Below are 17339 nucleotides of genomic sequence, written 5' to 3'. Positions count from 1 at the left end.
TTAAAGATTTAAGCATACAAAGTGACATAGGGACAGAGAAAGCGACTTTGTTTTATACTATGTAGTGAAGCCATTAAACGAGCGACAGGACAGGTTACCTGATGGTAACCGATCGCTGCCGCCAATGGACACCCGTAACACCAGAGGCGTTACACTTGTAACGCCACTTGGCAACGCACTTGCGTTGCCTGCCTTTGGGGATTAGGAATTTTAATGTTGTTGGGGAATCGATATTTGATAATTATTTTAATTGTAGCTGTTGTAAAGTTCTTTAGTAAAATTGTCGATAAAACGTAACAGTATTTACGTAGCACATTAATAAGGTAGACATGTAAAAATGGCTTCCTCGTAGCTAGGTTTATGTTTTATGAAATAGACAAATATCCTTTGTACCTAGTATATACCGTGGACTTCAATAATTCAAGACAAAAATTAGCCGATTTACCTAGTATATGCCCATATTCATCTTGTAAGAGAGCATAATTGGACATAACTGGTTAAATTCTATAATAGATAACAGATCTTTGTATATTTTATAACAAATATACATGTTACGTTATTTAAGAATCCACCAAGTAATTACTAATCGATTGCAACAAAGCATCTAGAGACCAAAAAATACTCTCAAAAAAAGATACGACAGTTCATTGAAATGAAAATGCGCCCAATTTTACCTACATGATAAAAAAAACGAGGCAGCATACCGGTGTGTATGGAACTAGTTCATTTAGCACTCGGTGCGATGCCCTGTCGCAGCCACCCGCACACGTTTGCAGTCCGCTTAGCGGCCCATCGCTAACTATCTCTTACTCGTGTAGCTTAGTTGAGATGACAGATGGGTATGTAGGTAGAATTGAGGCGTTTCCTAAAGATATACCTAATTGACTTAAAGAGTAGACTTAAAGGAGATTCATGTGAAAGTAGGTATTTTTCATCATATGTGTATGTTTCTCGTAGTTCCTTACCATGATGAAATGTTGAAAATATTGTTCTTATATTGATATTTTTGTATGAATTCATGTTGCTGAAAGACAGTTATTTTTTAACGACCCATCTCATGTATAACTTTCGTTTTCGATATAATTTCTTATTCCAAAAATTATAATCTTGTTAAATACTGGTGTGTAGTGAGACTTGACATTACAAGAATTGAAGTCGAATTTCTTAACAAAAACTTTACCTATTACAAACAAACCAACAATACAATCTCTCACTTTTCTAGACCATACAACGCAACACAAAGTGCAGATTATCTCCTTCCAACCTCACAGTCGTATCTGCGAATAATTCATAGTCAATGCCCCCTTACTTTCAGAGGATGGCGTGCGTCATTGTGCGTAGTATTTCACCAATTATCGCATCCAGACCATTATGGATTGACACAAACTACTGCAGAGCTGAATACACATGGATGACGAATTACCCTGATGGTCGAAGATTGGGGCCGAAGAATGGAAGTGGCACACTCTATCGAGATGTCTGTGGTCGAAAATAGACGCTTTGATGATAATTTTAGGATTTATTTTTGTGTGCCTATGTGTAATTTTGACTGTGGTGGTTTTATCTCTACATCATTCTGACATTTGCAAGCAAAGAGGTCACGCATTATTTCTAAAACTTAACTTAACATCGTGCTTGAAGTAATTGTTTAACTTACACCAAATACTAAAAACGTAACTTTATCATTTTACATGTCGTAATATCCACCATAAATCACTAAAATAACAACACAAAAGATTCTAAACGACAAAATATCGAAAGCTAACACAGTTATCACTTTCGAAAGCGTAAAATGCCCTAACAATGTGTATGAGATGGTCTCAGACCCAATTTTAACGAGAGTACAAACAGTGCGACATGCCGTACCTACCATGAAAGTTCATGATGTGACTGCTAAACCCTTAGGACAACATTGCTCATAGCCACATAACATCTAAAAGTGTTTACACATTCACAATGACAGGGCAATCTAGTATGACGATTGCGGATTGTTGACAGACACTCCTACCCTTATTCCTAAAGGAATAAAGTTCATTTTGTGTTTAAAAGTTTTTCTAAATGTATTTGTGTATAGTAATGGTAATAATGTTTACAGTTAAGTCGTCATGCTGCCGCTAATCGTGCCGAAGTCACAAGTTAGCGCCTCGCCCGGTGTTCCGCAAACACTGTCATTCATTGTCACCCTTGTTCAATGGAGACCTGTCCTGATGCCTGCTTAAAAGGCTTTCAGTTGGTTAATGTTATGAGACTTAGGAATTAGGGAATTTGGTGATGGATGTTTCTATTTTGGTAAATGTATGTGTTTTTGACAAGCGCCAGTTAGGGTGATTTTCATGTGAAACTATGTGGCCGTTTTTACAGATACTAAGCTATGGAGGTAGCTGTGCGAGAAAGATGCGCAGCTGGAGTATGCAATGTATCGATAATAGGGAAGCCATCCATAGCACTTTCTATATAAAAAAATATAGTTTAGCTGAGTTTGTTTTCAGTGCTGCACTATGTGTACCAATGAATATGATTGGTAGATTCTCGTATTCTGGTTCTATATTTGGATTAGAAGTTTCAAAAAGCACATACATTAAAACACTAATTACCTCACACTGAAATCAATTCTAAACCTTCCAAAATGCATACAATAGCAACAAATTTGGAACATTTCACTATCATGCCAAGCGTACACCGTACAATCAGTACGAGTATAATTCAAATAGTTTAATTCGATACATATAAAATCTCAATTACACATAAATCTCGGGGCGGTTAGCTGTAAATATCTCTGTAACGACAGGACGGCGTGCCAACACTGCCAGCGCCATTGTTGTCATAGGTCAGGGTTAAACATGGCTGACACGTCATCGTACGGTTGACATTTGACAGATGGTGCGTAACGTCAGATCATTTCGTGTGAAATGTAAAGCTGGGTGCTCACTTACGGCCGTTGCTACGTTTCCACTGACGCGGAGCGGGGCGGAGAGGAGCTTAGCGGTGCACGAATTGACCAATCACTATGCTCGAAATCTTTTCCATTGAAGCGGAGCGGAGATTTCGAGCATTCCGCCCCACTCCGCGTCAGTGGAAACTAGGCCTTAGCCGTGTAGCACGTAACGTATCAGATACAGCATCAACCTGCAAGTGGGTACGGCTAGTCCACGGTCCGCAGCGTTTATAGCTACAAGCCGCCTTTGTGTTTGCAGTGATACCGCTTGATATATACTCGGTGGGCCACTGCTCGCTGCGCTCTTTCCGCGAACGGCTCGCAGCGGGCTCGTGCCTACGTACTCACTGGATACTGTATCTGATACGTTACGTGCTACACGGCTAAGTGAGTACCCAGCTTAACCCTTCGTATGCCGGAACGCAGATCTACGCGAGACACAATGTGTTTTCTACTGTTGTCTTATATACGAGAGGTTAAGGATGACTATCAATCGTTGGATACATGTTCGTATCGTATCAAATTCATATTCGGTATGACTCGGTTCACGCAGTGCTGGTGCAGTGGCTTGGAGAGTAGATGCTACAATACTTACCGATAGCTTTTTTATGGAATAAGCCGGTAAACGAGCAGATGGATCACTTGATGGTAAGCAATCGCCGCCGCCCATTGATACCTGAAACACCAGAAGCGTTACAGGTGCGTTGCCGGTTTTAAATTTCTGCTTATAATAGAAAGTTGTATAGTATAGGGGTCTGCATGGCACTTGCTTTTTGAATCTAAAAGATAGGGACCAAAGAGATAAACCTAGAAGAACCAATGATGATCGGTTGTCTACAATAGACTAGTCACGGCGTCAGTGGTTGACCATGCAGCTTAATGAATATGGGCTCCGACGAATGTTGAAATTAGTCGAATAGCCTTATTGAACAACTTCATGCATAAGACCTTATCAATTTAATGTTTTATAGTAGTTACTATAGAAGAACAATATTCCTAGCACATTTTGATGGCTTTATAAAGAATTTTGTTTTATAAATAAATCTGAAGAACTACATACATATATTATGTATCATCCCTTCCTATCACATTATGTCATCAAATGGCAATCTTTCAACGTAAAGTAAACCGAGCAGAATTTGAATAAGATGCAGTAGGATTAGCAAATGTTATCATCCTACTCTACTTGGAAAAAGGCCAGGAGAAAGAAAGCTGGTCTTTAATATCAAGACAACCGCACTAGTTGGAACACTGAAAAGGCGTTCTCTTTAATTAATATTATTTCAATTGATAACTACTGATATAATAGAGAGTAACTTTTTTATAGTCGTCATGAATGAACTAAAGTGCAATATTCTAATTCATCATCTACCGGTATATGTTAAATACTAAACAAGGTGGACTTAGAATGGAGTACTTGCTATTATCCCCACACTTGGCAGATGACTTGGGGATTACTGTTACCAAAGTTACAGAAAATAGGGTAGATGTTTAATTTTAATTTTAATGTTCGTTTTGTAGATACTATTTTTTTTATGGGAACGGACTTTCGAAGATATATTGATTGATCTTGAATATTGCGTGACGTCACTTCAAGGTACGTTTTATACGTAAAAATTACGTATTTGCTCTCACTCCTAAACTTTGATTATTTTTATCTAAGTATTATTATTTTATATGACAAAATAAAAAATACATGTCTAATGTTTTTTCATTACCTAACTGACGGACTAAATAGAATTTTAATTTCATACCCCGTTATTATCCCGCATCATGGTTTAGGATAATTATATTCAGTTCACATTCATTCAAGTTGCAATAAAACAAAAGACGACACTTTAGATTTAAATTATTCGAACACTTGTTTCTTTGATGTTATCATAAACTATTAAAGTAACAGTCAAACTGAACACTAGATTGTTTATTAATTCCTCAGTTCAATTCTATGCGACAACTACATACTTAGTATTGGTGGCATTAAATCTCACTACTTCCTACCTTCAAACCACACCAGATGGAGCTTTGAAGAATAATTAATTGACATACTACTTATCACAGCTAATTTATTCGTCTGAGCACACACCGGTCTGTCGCCATTTTGGCAAACCTCCATTTATCGTCACCACATTCAATATCTTACTCTAAAACTATAGATACAAAGTTCATTTTTACTTTGGTGGCTAAATAATTTTGATACTTGCATCCTAGTGTTAGAAACACGTAAATTTTCGCCAAAATAAATTCGGTACCGTATAGTGACGTAATATTAACTGTACTGGAATTGAGTTTGCCATATAAATCATAAGTAAATATTGAAGCTACTAAAATTGGCTGCGATGATGTAAATATGAGGTAAAGGACATTGAATTTTATATTTGTCATTGTATGAATATCACGCCCACGATTCGCTACTGACCGAGTTTCGATAGGAAAACTAGAATCAACATTATCTATTTGCTTTTTTCTGCCAGTATTTTTGTCAAATAGATTTGGGTATTTATATTTTGAACTAGCTGACCCAGCGAACTTCGTACCGCTTTCGCGTAGCAATGATGCTCTACTTTATTTTGTATAGCTGAGTTATGTATGAGTCCCTATTCAATTTGAATTGGAATCTATAAATATCCTCCATATAAAAATGAATCTATAATTTCCTGATCTCACTATACCTGAAAAGGACTTCACTAATTTAAAAAAAAACAAAATATATTTTCATAATAGTGTTTATTTCATAGGATTCAATCATTTCACTGTCCTGCAGGCGCCTTATCGGCTCTGATGACAATTTTGATTGACAATGTTGAAGGAAAAATGTTTGAAGTTGTTCATCACAATGGATCTCTTTACTGAGTTGTTGTGTGCGCAACGCTGATCGACTTCTCTTGCTGAATTGTCCATAAAATATATTTGCAAAAATGTATAGTCTTCAACAGGCACTGGCAATAAGGAACCTGTTTGATGATATATTTGAATCCCTGAATCTGCAAGAATATAAATATGTATACAGGCAATTGTATAGCAAATTGTACCACCATGTGGCTCGCAAAATACTGCCACAATACTTTACATCATTTCAAGTTAAAACTACTTTTAACCTCGACATTAAACAGCCTTCCACGGCAGCTTTAGGTAGTAGGCTTTACCAAGAACATCTTGCTCATGCCACTATAAAATACAACATGTTATAAATGTGGCTGATTAAGTCTTCGGATTATAGACTATTATATTATGTATTTGATTTATTGTTTACAAAATAAACACATCACTGACTCGACATATTTTGCACCAGCTACATGGTTTTAAAACTAAAAAAAAAACGTTTGCCATTATACTTACTTGCTAAAAGTAGGCAAAAAATTGTCTCGTATAACTTTTGTTGCCCCAAATGATGTCATTTGAAAGCAATTATTGTACTGCTGGATATGAGTCAAAAAATTAACCAATGAATGTAGTGGCTCTGGTGGCGGTACCAATGGCGTCAATTTGACTTGGCCGCTGGCGCAACACAATCCAGAGGCTTCATTTTTTAATTTCAATCCCAATGTGGACACACAATGTTCATTAGTCCAATAGCAACAATTTGCTCTGAACTGTAATCAATTGCCACATTATAACTGAATGCAGCTTTGTGGGGATTAAACACAACATTTCTATCTTGATATCGATTCAGTTCAAGTTCATTTCGCGCTTCGCGATGCTCATTAGTTTGATTTGCTCTTATATTTCTTTGACTTGCCGTATTTCGAGTTCTGCGGCCTAAGCTTGTACGTCTGGTTGGTAGCATTGTTTAAAACGAAATTCCAACTGAAAATAAAAAGCTCTCATACATTTTCTGCATAACCGTGTATACCAAATTGTAGTATTTCGTAGTCACCAAAAGTTACTAAAAATCAATAATGAGGATGTGAACTTACCTTGATTAACAAACACTTATTAGCAAATAAAAATCTTCTTAGTCTTTAAAACTCGAAGAAATATTAAGATAATCTCTCAGAAATATTGAAAAATATACATTTAATTTTGCATAATAATATTTAAAAAAACGCGCAATACGAATGTCAATGTCATTCACACCAATAGACTATATTGAAAGAGCATCGTTTGTTCGAAAACGTGAATAGAAACTTACACACAAAATAAATTTCTGAACACACGCGTAACTGTTGATAATTTGTCATTATTTCTGAACGCACGCATAATTCATATTTGAGGAATTTCTATTAATGCTTAATGCACTTTTCAACATTTTCAATAGATTAAAAAAAATACAGACAATTGTTTATTCACCCTTTTCATAGTTTATGCATAAATGTCAATCATTATTTACAGAATTTGAATTTAGAAACAACAAATATTTGACATGTACAAATGAAAATTTATCGAATCTAGCTTTTGCCCGCGACTTCGTCCGCGTAGTGGTGTTAGTGGTCAAAATGCTGCCGTATGTCATCTAAAATGTGAATTACTTGAGAATATGTTACTGTTAGCATTTTTAAAGATATGTATTCCAAAGAAACCACGACCGCCGATTCATCATTTTATAATCATGATGAAAAGTAGCCAAGGTTATCTATATTATTATCCTTTAATTTCCTATATATTGCCTATCAATAAAAAAATACATTGTTTCGTTGTTATATTCCAAAAAAAAAACATTCGTGCAAGCGTAACCTCAACACAAACAGGATTACTTTCGCATTCATAACATTAGTATGGTAGTAGGGATATTGGCGATTTAAATAAGTATATGTGTATTTAAATAAGAATCGAACGCGAGTGAAGCCACAAGCAACGTATTAACGAAAATGACGAATTTTCAAGCAAACATTAATCTCCTCTATCAAACATACTACGCCTTATACCCTTTTTATTAAAAAGTAGCCTATGTTCTTTCGCTCCTCATTAAGTGTCTAAATACAAAATTTCACTGTTACAGCTTTAAAAATGACGAATTTCCATATGACCATTCATCCCCTATTTTTACCCACTCTCCCGTATTTTTTGCAATAAAAAGTAGACCATGTTCTTTCGTTTATCTTTAAGTGTCTAAATACAAAGTTTCACTGTTACAGCTTTTAAAATGATGAATTTACATATGAACAGTCATCCCCTCTTTTTACCCATTCTCCGCTATTTTTTTGCAATAAAAAGTATCAAGTAAGGTCTATTCTATCTCAGTACCAAAATCATCATCTTCATCAAAATCGGTTCACTGGTTTATGCGTGAAAGCGTAATTACAGACAGACATAGTTACTTTCGCATTTATAATATTAGTAGGGAATCTATAGCATTTGTTTTTTAGTATCCAATAGCATTTATCCAACAATGAACTTTATCCAATAGCAATAAAGCTCAAATTGACTCTACGTATTAGTTAGAAAACGTTTGTATGGGATAAAGGAAAGGGCAGTTTTTAGGGTTTTTCCGTCAATTATTTGATATTTTCTCACCTTTTAAACCTTCCCTGGACTTCTACAAATAATTCAAGACCAAAATTTGCCAAATCGGTCCAGCCGTTCTCGAGTTTTAGCAAGACTAAGGAATAGCAATTTGATTTTTATATATATAGATGAATAAATGGTGATAATATTCGGCATATAGAGTGAAGCGGTGTTCTAAAATAAAATGGGATTGGTGTGTTGGGGGTGTTATTATACTACATAACATCTTTGGTTTTATAGGTAGTGCTAGATGTACAGCTTCTAACTAACAGACTACGCATTAGACTTTTTTGAGAAATCGAGCAGCTTTCTGATAAACCATGAAGTTATCACCAACCATTATTCATACACTGAACCATTCCATCATTTCTAAGAAACTAGAAGTTTATAGGTCTGTGGACGACGAGCAAGGGTAGCTCGTCACCTGAACCAGACCCGTACGTACGTGACGCTTCCGCGCGCGCTTCAAAGAGCCATCAGACCACTACATGGGCCCGGTTGGGCTGCTGCCTGATCCTGGTGCTGTGGACTACCTAACGGGTATACCGGGGTCTGGCTCTAAAAGCAGGAGTATGAACGGGGTGGTTTTTAGTCAGTAAGAGTCTGACACTCCCTCTCGCTTCACTCAAGGCGAAAGAAGTCATTGGATGATTTTCCCCACTTAAAAAACATGGAGATTATGACAAACCGCTTTGTTTTTGGGAGAACTATACTTTAGCTGTGGATAATCACGAGCCAGGTGATAACCAAATACCTAATCAAAGTAATTTGAAATGTAAAAATGTCCAGTTTTTATATCTCGTTAACATTAAAGGTCACAAACATATTTAACATATTCAGCCAACTGTCCAATAAACATCACATTGCCATAATATATACAATAATAATAAACATATTGGTATCAAATTTTCGCATAGATCTGCTAATTTTATTAGTTTTATGGAAGTTGTAAATCAATTACGTATTTTATTGATAATCAATATTAATATGACGGATTATTCGCCCACTTACTTTAGTGTTGGGACATTTAAGTATGAATTAGGTTTTTTATAAGGATATAATAAAATATTGTGTGACCTTGAGTTAGAAATATTTGGCAACAAAGTCATATTTTTAATAATTTTAGTGACAAATGGTTTGCTGAAGTTATTGGTGAAGATATTAGGTGTCTTATTAGCTAAAGTATGAGCGGCAAGGTTTCTAAAGTCTGCGGATTACGTAGCGGATTACCGTGGCTCCGCCTCGAAAAGCAGGAGTAGGTACGGGGTGATTTTTATTCAGTAAGAGTCTGAGACTGCTTCCCTTCGCCCAAGGTGGGAGAAGTCATTGGGCGATTTTGGCTCTTCATAGATGGTTTCTAGATTGGATTTCAAAGCCTATCAAAGCATTTTTGTACATTTTCCGTATAGACAGTGTCCATGACAGTGTAGTTGTTTGAAATTCGATTTCAGCTTTCAGTGACAGTTTGATGTCAAGCACTGGAATCAATAGTTCAATTAGAATATTAGCATAGGTATTGGTAAGTATCTTTCACTAATTCTCAAACTATCCAGTCAAAGTATTACAAACAACCAAACAGAGAGACTTTATTTAAATCTCACTGCAATACCTACACCCCATTCATCAAAACATCAATAAACAAAACAATTATTTATTTCCATTCCTCTTTTGTTAAGAACAAAACAGCTACACTGACATTCGCCAAGTACTTGATTCTCTGCCTACCCCATAAGACATAAGCGCGTTTCCCCATTGGCCATACATCGCCTCCTGTCAACGCATGCGCATTGAGACGCCACTCCAGCGCATCGATTGATTCAGCTAATATAAGCGTTTGTAATGATGATTTTCTAACTTGAAATGTGCTAAGTAGTTTAACTTAAGAAAGTGTGGCGTAAGTCTAGATAATATGGTATTAATTTTGAATCCTGATTAGTAGTATATTAGGGTAATATAGTAATAGATCAGGTTTGGCTGGTAAAAAATGCCTACGGCAATAAGCCCACCTTATGCCCACATGTTTGTGCACGAAGAATTTGAAAAAAATAAAAAATAAACTATTTTAAAAGTATAACCTAAAATATCAATTATTGTAAAAAGTGACACGACAGCCCAATTTGTATATATTTGTTTGTTACGTCCATATGCCTAAATATCTAAACCAATTTTCATAAATAGAAAAATTACAAATGTGATACTTAAAAATATCAGCAGGCTGGTTTACTTTAAATTAACCATCTTCATCAACATTGTAACAATGTATTAAGCTCTATAATATAGCCAAAAACGCACTCACGCAGTGGAAAATACCTATACCAGATTTTCTGCTTTTCCTCTTAGAATTATAAAAATGATTCGCTACGTACAAGGCTACTAATTTTACTATGACGTCACCAACCATAACCTTGTCATCAAACTATCACGATCTGACTACGCATGCGTGGGAAGATCTCAAGAAACAATTCAGCTAACGTAAGCTTTATTAACGACGATCTAACATGACGCAAAACTCCAGAAAACAGCAAATGAAGTTATACAATTCCAATCAAACCTGACCTTCAATCATAAGAAAAATCGTACGTGATGAGAGATCAAGATATGTTGGTCATTAGCTTGGTCGTTCTATTCATCTTTATTTTTAACTAGTAGCAAATACCTGACAAATCAACCTTAAGAACAGTATATGAAGATTGATTTTGTAAACAAATGTTGTTTAATACGTAAATTATATAAAATTACGTCCAAATTCCCTGAAGGGAAATGTCGATGATGATTATTAATTGTACGCCCACATTTTATTTGCTAAATTATGGAATGGAATACTTTTGCATGGAACTGGACGAAACATACTGCAACATTTTTGGGGGGCTTTTTCACCAGAAATGTACTATTTAGCTATGCTGCGAGGATGTAATAGCTAAGCTTTGAAACTATGTGACCGTTTCCACTGATACTAAGCTATGTAACGGTGCGAGTAAGATGTGCTATCAAGATGCAAAGTAGCTGCTGTAGGTACTCTGCTCTGCACATAGGTACACCACTCGTAACCTATATCACACATAGCACGTATCCATAGCTTGCATCTTTCCATATAAAAAAAAACATAATTATCTCAGGTGAATCCGTTTCTACTAGTGCTAAGCTATGTGTGCCAATGAAAATGTGGATGGAAATCACCCTCAAACTTGTTAGGTTACCTAAACCTACTTAATTTGGAATTTCAGGTCAAAAATTCCAAAATCGTAGGATAGATTACAAATACAAAAACAATAGCCATTATTTTAATAATTCAAATTCAAAACTGGAGATATTGGAAAATAGTAGGTAAAGCAACTCTAAAGTTGTGATATTTGCAGTAACTATCCGTCAATGGAACGCCTTACTGCGAAATATACATGTGAAGAACTTCCAATTCATAGAATTTGAAACTAGTTCAGCAAAACACATCAATTTATTCATTAATGAAAATGTTAGGAAATTGGGAAACACGAATGTAAATATTTTAAACATAATAATGATTATTTGGGTAAAGAAAGCTGAGTTATTGGTCTGTATGTTTATCGAACTTTATTTAGTTATCGAGCAAGTAAAGGTCTTTGAATATACATTAAGTAGGGAAATGTCGTTTGCATTTTGATAAACGTTAGTCACAATTATTACGAATTCTTTGCAGGCAGTATTACTTAAACAATATAAATCTTCACTTAGAAAACAGAAATCAGCAAAACAAACTTAAATAAATTCCACTCCAATACAAACTAAATCTACCAATAATAAAAACGAAATCAAGTACTCATAAATAAAGCAAAAAAAAAAAACATATACTAACACTAATAAATTACAGTTCTTTGTTTTAAATTGCAGTTGACTTAGTAATAGAACATTAATTTCCATTGAGAAGTGCCAATGAGCGAAAGCATACCGCTAATCGGCGCCCGAAGACTGGACGAGACAAGACAAGACGAGATGAGACACTCCGTTATGAGCCTCTAACAGTCGTTTCACCAACAGTTACCCAGTTATCCACTACTAATGTGAGCATAACACTTAATCGACTTTTTCCAACTTTGTTATAGACTCAGCCAGTTAGACTGGACATGATTCCAGTTCATAATATCGACAAGTAATGATCAGGTGAACTTTGAAGCCTAATGAAGATTATTATTGATGTGATTAGCTGGTATAGACGTTTGAGGTGCAATCAAACACTTTCTGCATTTGTAATCTATTATACAAAATTTCCATGTCACAATGTTAGTTACCGAACACCGAATGAGTTTTACCAAAATTTTTATGCGTATAGGTCTGAGAATTGGCAAAACTTTTGCCGTCTGTCTAAATAAAATTGTGTCTGTAATATTGATACTTAAATGTTAAAAAATATTTTTACAATTTTTGTCTGTCTATTTGTTTGTTTGTTTTTTCTGGCTAATCTCTGAAATTGCTGCACCTATTTTGACGGGGATTATATTGGCAGGTATAAGGAGTCATCCAATGGCTTCTCCCGCCTTGGGCAAGGCGAGAGGAAGTCAGACTCTTACTGACTAAAAACTACCGCGTTCCTACTTCTGCCCTTCAGGCCGGATCCCCGGTGAACCCGCTAGGTAGACTTTTATTTTAGAAAATTCTTACAAACAACAATTACGACCTAAAAATCAAATTCCATGCGAGCGAAACTGCGTGCATCAGCTAGTAAGAAATAATTTCCCAGACTTAATCATAAATACACTGATTTAGTTGGAAATCAGGATTGCAGTTCTAAAAAAAAATATTTTTTATTACTCACAGGAAAGAGTTCAATATATCGACGCAGACGTTATAGTGTTGTATGGGGATATTATGGAACTATAAATTATACACTCAATCATCACATAATAAAGATATTAGCATATTATAGCATTTCGATGAAACTTGGATCGATAGTAATGTAAATGTTTCCGTAGATCGATTACGAAGACGGTGGTTGAGGCCAGCCAACTGCTTTCCTAATGTTTATACTGTGCTAGTACAGGTGCACTCTCTTTAGCTTTATTCTCGTGGTCCGTTAGGTATGATCATCTGATACAATCTTTGGGACAGATATGTGGATGTGAGTTTTACTTGCAAACCAAGGGACAGTGGTCTGTCTTCTACCAGGTAATGTAATTTTTAATTTTTTTTACATTTAATGGGTCGACGTTTGGCCGCTATCTCACCTGATGGTAACGTGATGATGCGGCCTACGGTGAAATCACGTCTGCCCATAAGCTACCTATTCACTCGGGCCTTGATTAGACACCCAAGTTATACCCATCAGTAGTGAGTAGACCTATCATCGTGAAATACGATGAAATCAATTGGACAACTATATTATTAACGTTGCTTCTAACTAGTATTCTCTCATGGATTATGGTAGCGTTTAGACAGATACAAGTTCACATACAAATCACATCGAACCCGCTACAACCATTTGTGGATCACACAAAGCCGTTGCTCCTTGCGAGAATCATACCCGTTTCACGTTGCCCCAGTACATGAATGATTTCAGTTGATATAGCTGTAGTTGACGACAACAATCCTAACGACACTAAATCGACAGGACTTGTAACTTTGTAAGACATGTATAAAATTCTACTATACCAGCAAAGCAGAAAACACAAAAAACTCACTCAGAACAGCGTACAAACGTTACCAACACGCTATCATCGTTGTATGAAGTATTACAAAACACGAGTTCGGAAAATGTAAACAGAACTAATCTGTGGGGGTTAATAAAATCATTTTGTAAACTAACCTGCAATTCAGAGTATCTGTTGTGATCGTAACTCACCTGCGTCTTGACTTTTACTGTTGTACTTGGTGTACATTTTTGCTGTAGTTGTAACAAGGCCGTCTTTACACCATGAATAAATTAGTACACGATTATTTGTGTTAATCTGTTAATCTCGAATATTCTCTAGAATAGAAGTCGGAATGGTTGTGTTTACTTCTTCGCCTTTATTTTTAAAGATGTGCCTGTTTTTTTGGAGCCATTACCTTTAGGTTCAAAGTTCATTAGGAAATTACGATGTATAAAAGTTAGTACTTATTTAATTCTAGACATTTTACGAGATTCCTTAAAATAGGTCATAGATTTTTTGTCTAAATTCCAAGAGCTTTGTCTAACAGTGAATAAAAAAATGTTTGTTTAATTTTTACGTAAACTATCGCACGTGTCTTAAAATGCTGCAGATGCTTATACTTTTGATTTAACAAAAACATCTTGATTACAAACAGGATTTAGAAGTATGTACCTACCTACTCAAGAAATTGCAACACCCGTAATAAGACTACAAAATTAAACCTCTTTAATTGTATCTAAAATAAGACTCACATGGTAAATATTTTCGTGCAGACGAAATCTGAATGAATATAAAATATAGAGACGCTAAGAATTTGTATTACATTAAAGTATTTAACGTAAAACATTCGAGAGAGGAAACATTTGAAAAATGTGCTGCATAAACAGTTCTAGTTAGAGCGAATGAAGACCGATTGCTATCAAATCAGTTGATGGAACACTGTCAGGTAGACGGATGATATTGTAACCAACTTATAACGGTATCGACTTTCTTCGAGAATCGATTCCGGGAAGCAGACAAGTCTAAATTTATTCGAACTAGCTTCGCACTCGATAGTCTGACAATGAACTCTAATCGAGTAAAAGTAAACAATGGATCTATCAACGCGACCTGGCGCTCGCCTGTCGACGCGAAGCGTGGCGGCTCGTAAATCGATACCGAGTCGAAGAACAACACTAGTCGTATTGAGTGAGTCGACTTTTATGACTATTTCTGTGATTATGAAATCTTTTGACTTGTATATCTATTGACAGGAATATTGTGTTCACTAGACGATTTGAAAATATCGTGTCTTTTGTGTATGATCAAATTGCTCGTTTATTATTATCTAGACTTGTTATTTGCACTGGATCCATACGGTTGTTTTCTTTGTACTTTTTATGTTGATAGAGATCAACTAATTGAGTTGTAATTAACAGGAAAAATTCTTAAATAAACATTACTTCCAAAATTATGCATTTTTTATCCTACGTCAGTAGTACTTGTATACATTTTTTAGAGACGTTTAAACATATATTTTTATTTGTCCTAGGGCGTCTGGCAGCGCAGTCATATTAGATCCTCGGATGATCTGCAAAAAGAACCGGCGGACGCGCGGCAGACTGGCCCAGATCTGCAGGAACGAGACGGGGCTGCTGAAGGAGATCACCAAGGGAGTGACCTTGGGAGCCACGGAGTGCGCTCACCAGTTCAGAAACAGGCGGTGGAACTGCACCACACAGAGACGGAGTATGAGGAAGATACTCATGAGGGGTAAGACCTTTTATAACATTACGTACTTAACATAGATTTTATGCACCGAAGGGGTGGCCAGAGATGCGAATAGATGCGAATATTAAAATATGTAACACGTCTTTTATCGGTTATATTGTTAGTCCAATGTAATAAGCAGCAGTGGACGTCTTGACTGATATGGTGATGATGATGATGATGTAATATGGGGCAACCCTATGGCTGTAGATCAGGCACAATATGGAGTGAACCTATAGCTATACATCGGGCACAATATGGGGCAACCCTATGACTGTACATAAGGCACAATTCAGGACTCGCTGTCAATGAGAATATTTAAAGAACCGAAAGATGTCTCATTTGGAGTTATGTTGTCACAATTACTGAGCATTTACTAAGAATACGCCAAAGAGAATAGAAAACAAACTAACTGTACCTAACTATATGCAAATATTAAACAGATATTAATGATAAATCGTGACTGTAAGTTAAATTCGTTGAATATTGTAATTTATAAAACATATTACGTTACGAAATGTTTTAATACTTACAACGTACTTTCACGACAAAAAGGTTAAGGTTTAAGGAATATATGAAATGTCACTTTGTACCTCACGTTTTGTTAATAAATATTCTCGTTACTGCTTGCTGGTTGAGAGGTTACAACTACAACTGCTGAATAAGGTCCCTGGTTTGAATATTGGGTAGTACTTTTCCTAGGTTTATACTTTTCTTGTGTCGCCACACCTAAATATTTTCTTTAATAGTACAGGCTTATGTTGATCTGGATTTGGGTCTCCTCTTCCTATATAAAAGGTCATAATCTTTACTCAAGACATGGGTTTGTCAAGAGGCCCATGAGGCAGCAGTAGACTATAATGAGCAGACTACCTAGCGGGTTACCAGGGCTTCGGCTCGAAGAGCAGGAGTAGGAACGGGGTGGTTTTTAGTCAGTAAAAGTTTGACACTTACTAGGCGAGAGATGTCATTGGATGATTATGCTTCTTAAAAATATGTTGACATCTATGTCTACCCTTTTTTTAATACAAGGTTTGATATATTATACATAGTACTTAAGTGTTAGGAACAAGGCTTCTAATGATAGTAAGCGTTACTCAAAGGTTAAAGATTTAAGGAATATTCTGTAGCTCACGTTTTAATAATAAATTCTAGTTTACACACAGTTCGCACGATTGGATCTCTTGAAAAATTGAAACTAATCGGTTAGTCGTGGCTTGTTTGTCAATAAATAAATACTTACTGTTTCCTATGGTTATAGTATATTGAGTTTAGACAAGTAGTTGTCTAGACAGGAGATCGAATTAATATACATACTAATATGTTTGTGAGCAGTAACAAACATGTTAAGTTGTATTATGAGTGCCAAATGACGGTAACAGTCCCTAATACCGCACTATTTTTGAGGAATCTTTCCCCAATTAATGTATCACATTGTCTGGCCTTTCCTTTGGTCGACAGCCACACTTGCTAGTTTAGGCACTCGGTTAATTAGGCAGAACATTTCATTTTATTATAATTGTCTTACATCGACTAAAACCTGACTGCCTGTGGAAAAGCATACGTAGTACCATACAAAATTATCCCTTTAAACTAAAAAAAAAACACAAATT

At 35.8% G+C, this 17339-nt stretch overlaps 1 protein-coding gene across 1 annotated transcript in view; it reads left to right on the top strand.

Annotated features, from left to right (window-relative positions):
- Nucleotides 1–17339, top strand: part of LOC118273643 (protein Wnt-6) — a 40377-nt gene that overhangs the window by 10854 nt on the left and 12184 nt on the right. The window contains exon 2 of the mRNA XM_035590722.2: nucleotides 15509–15729. Within this exon, the coding sequence (XP_035446615.2) occupies nucleotides 15509–15729 (221 nt within the window). The remainder of the gene's footprint in view (nucleotides 1–15508; nucleotides 15730–17339) is intronic.

Source organism: Spodoptera frugiperda, chromosome 1, assembly GCF_023101765.2.
Source record: "Spodoptera frugiperda isolate SF20-4 chromosome 1, AGI-APGP_CSIRO_Sfru_2.0, whole genome shotgun sequence".
Lineage (NCBI taxonomy): Eukaryota > Metazoa > Arthropoda > Insecta > Lepidoptera > Noctuidae > Spodoptera > Spodoptera frugiperda.
The sequence above is the reverse complement of the archived record's forward strand: the minus strand, read 5'-3'. Positions and strand labels throughout refer to the sequence as shown.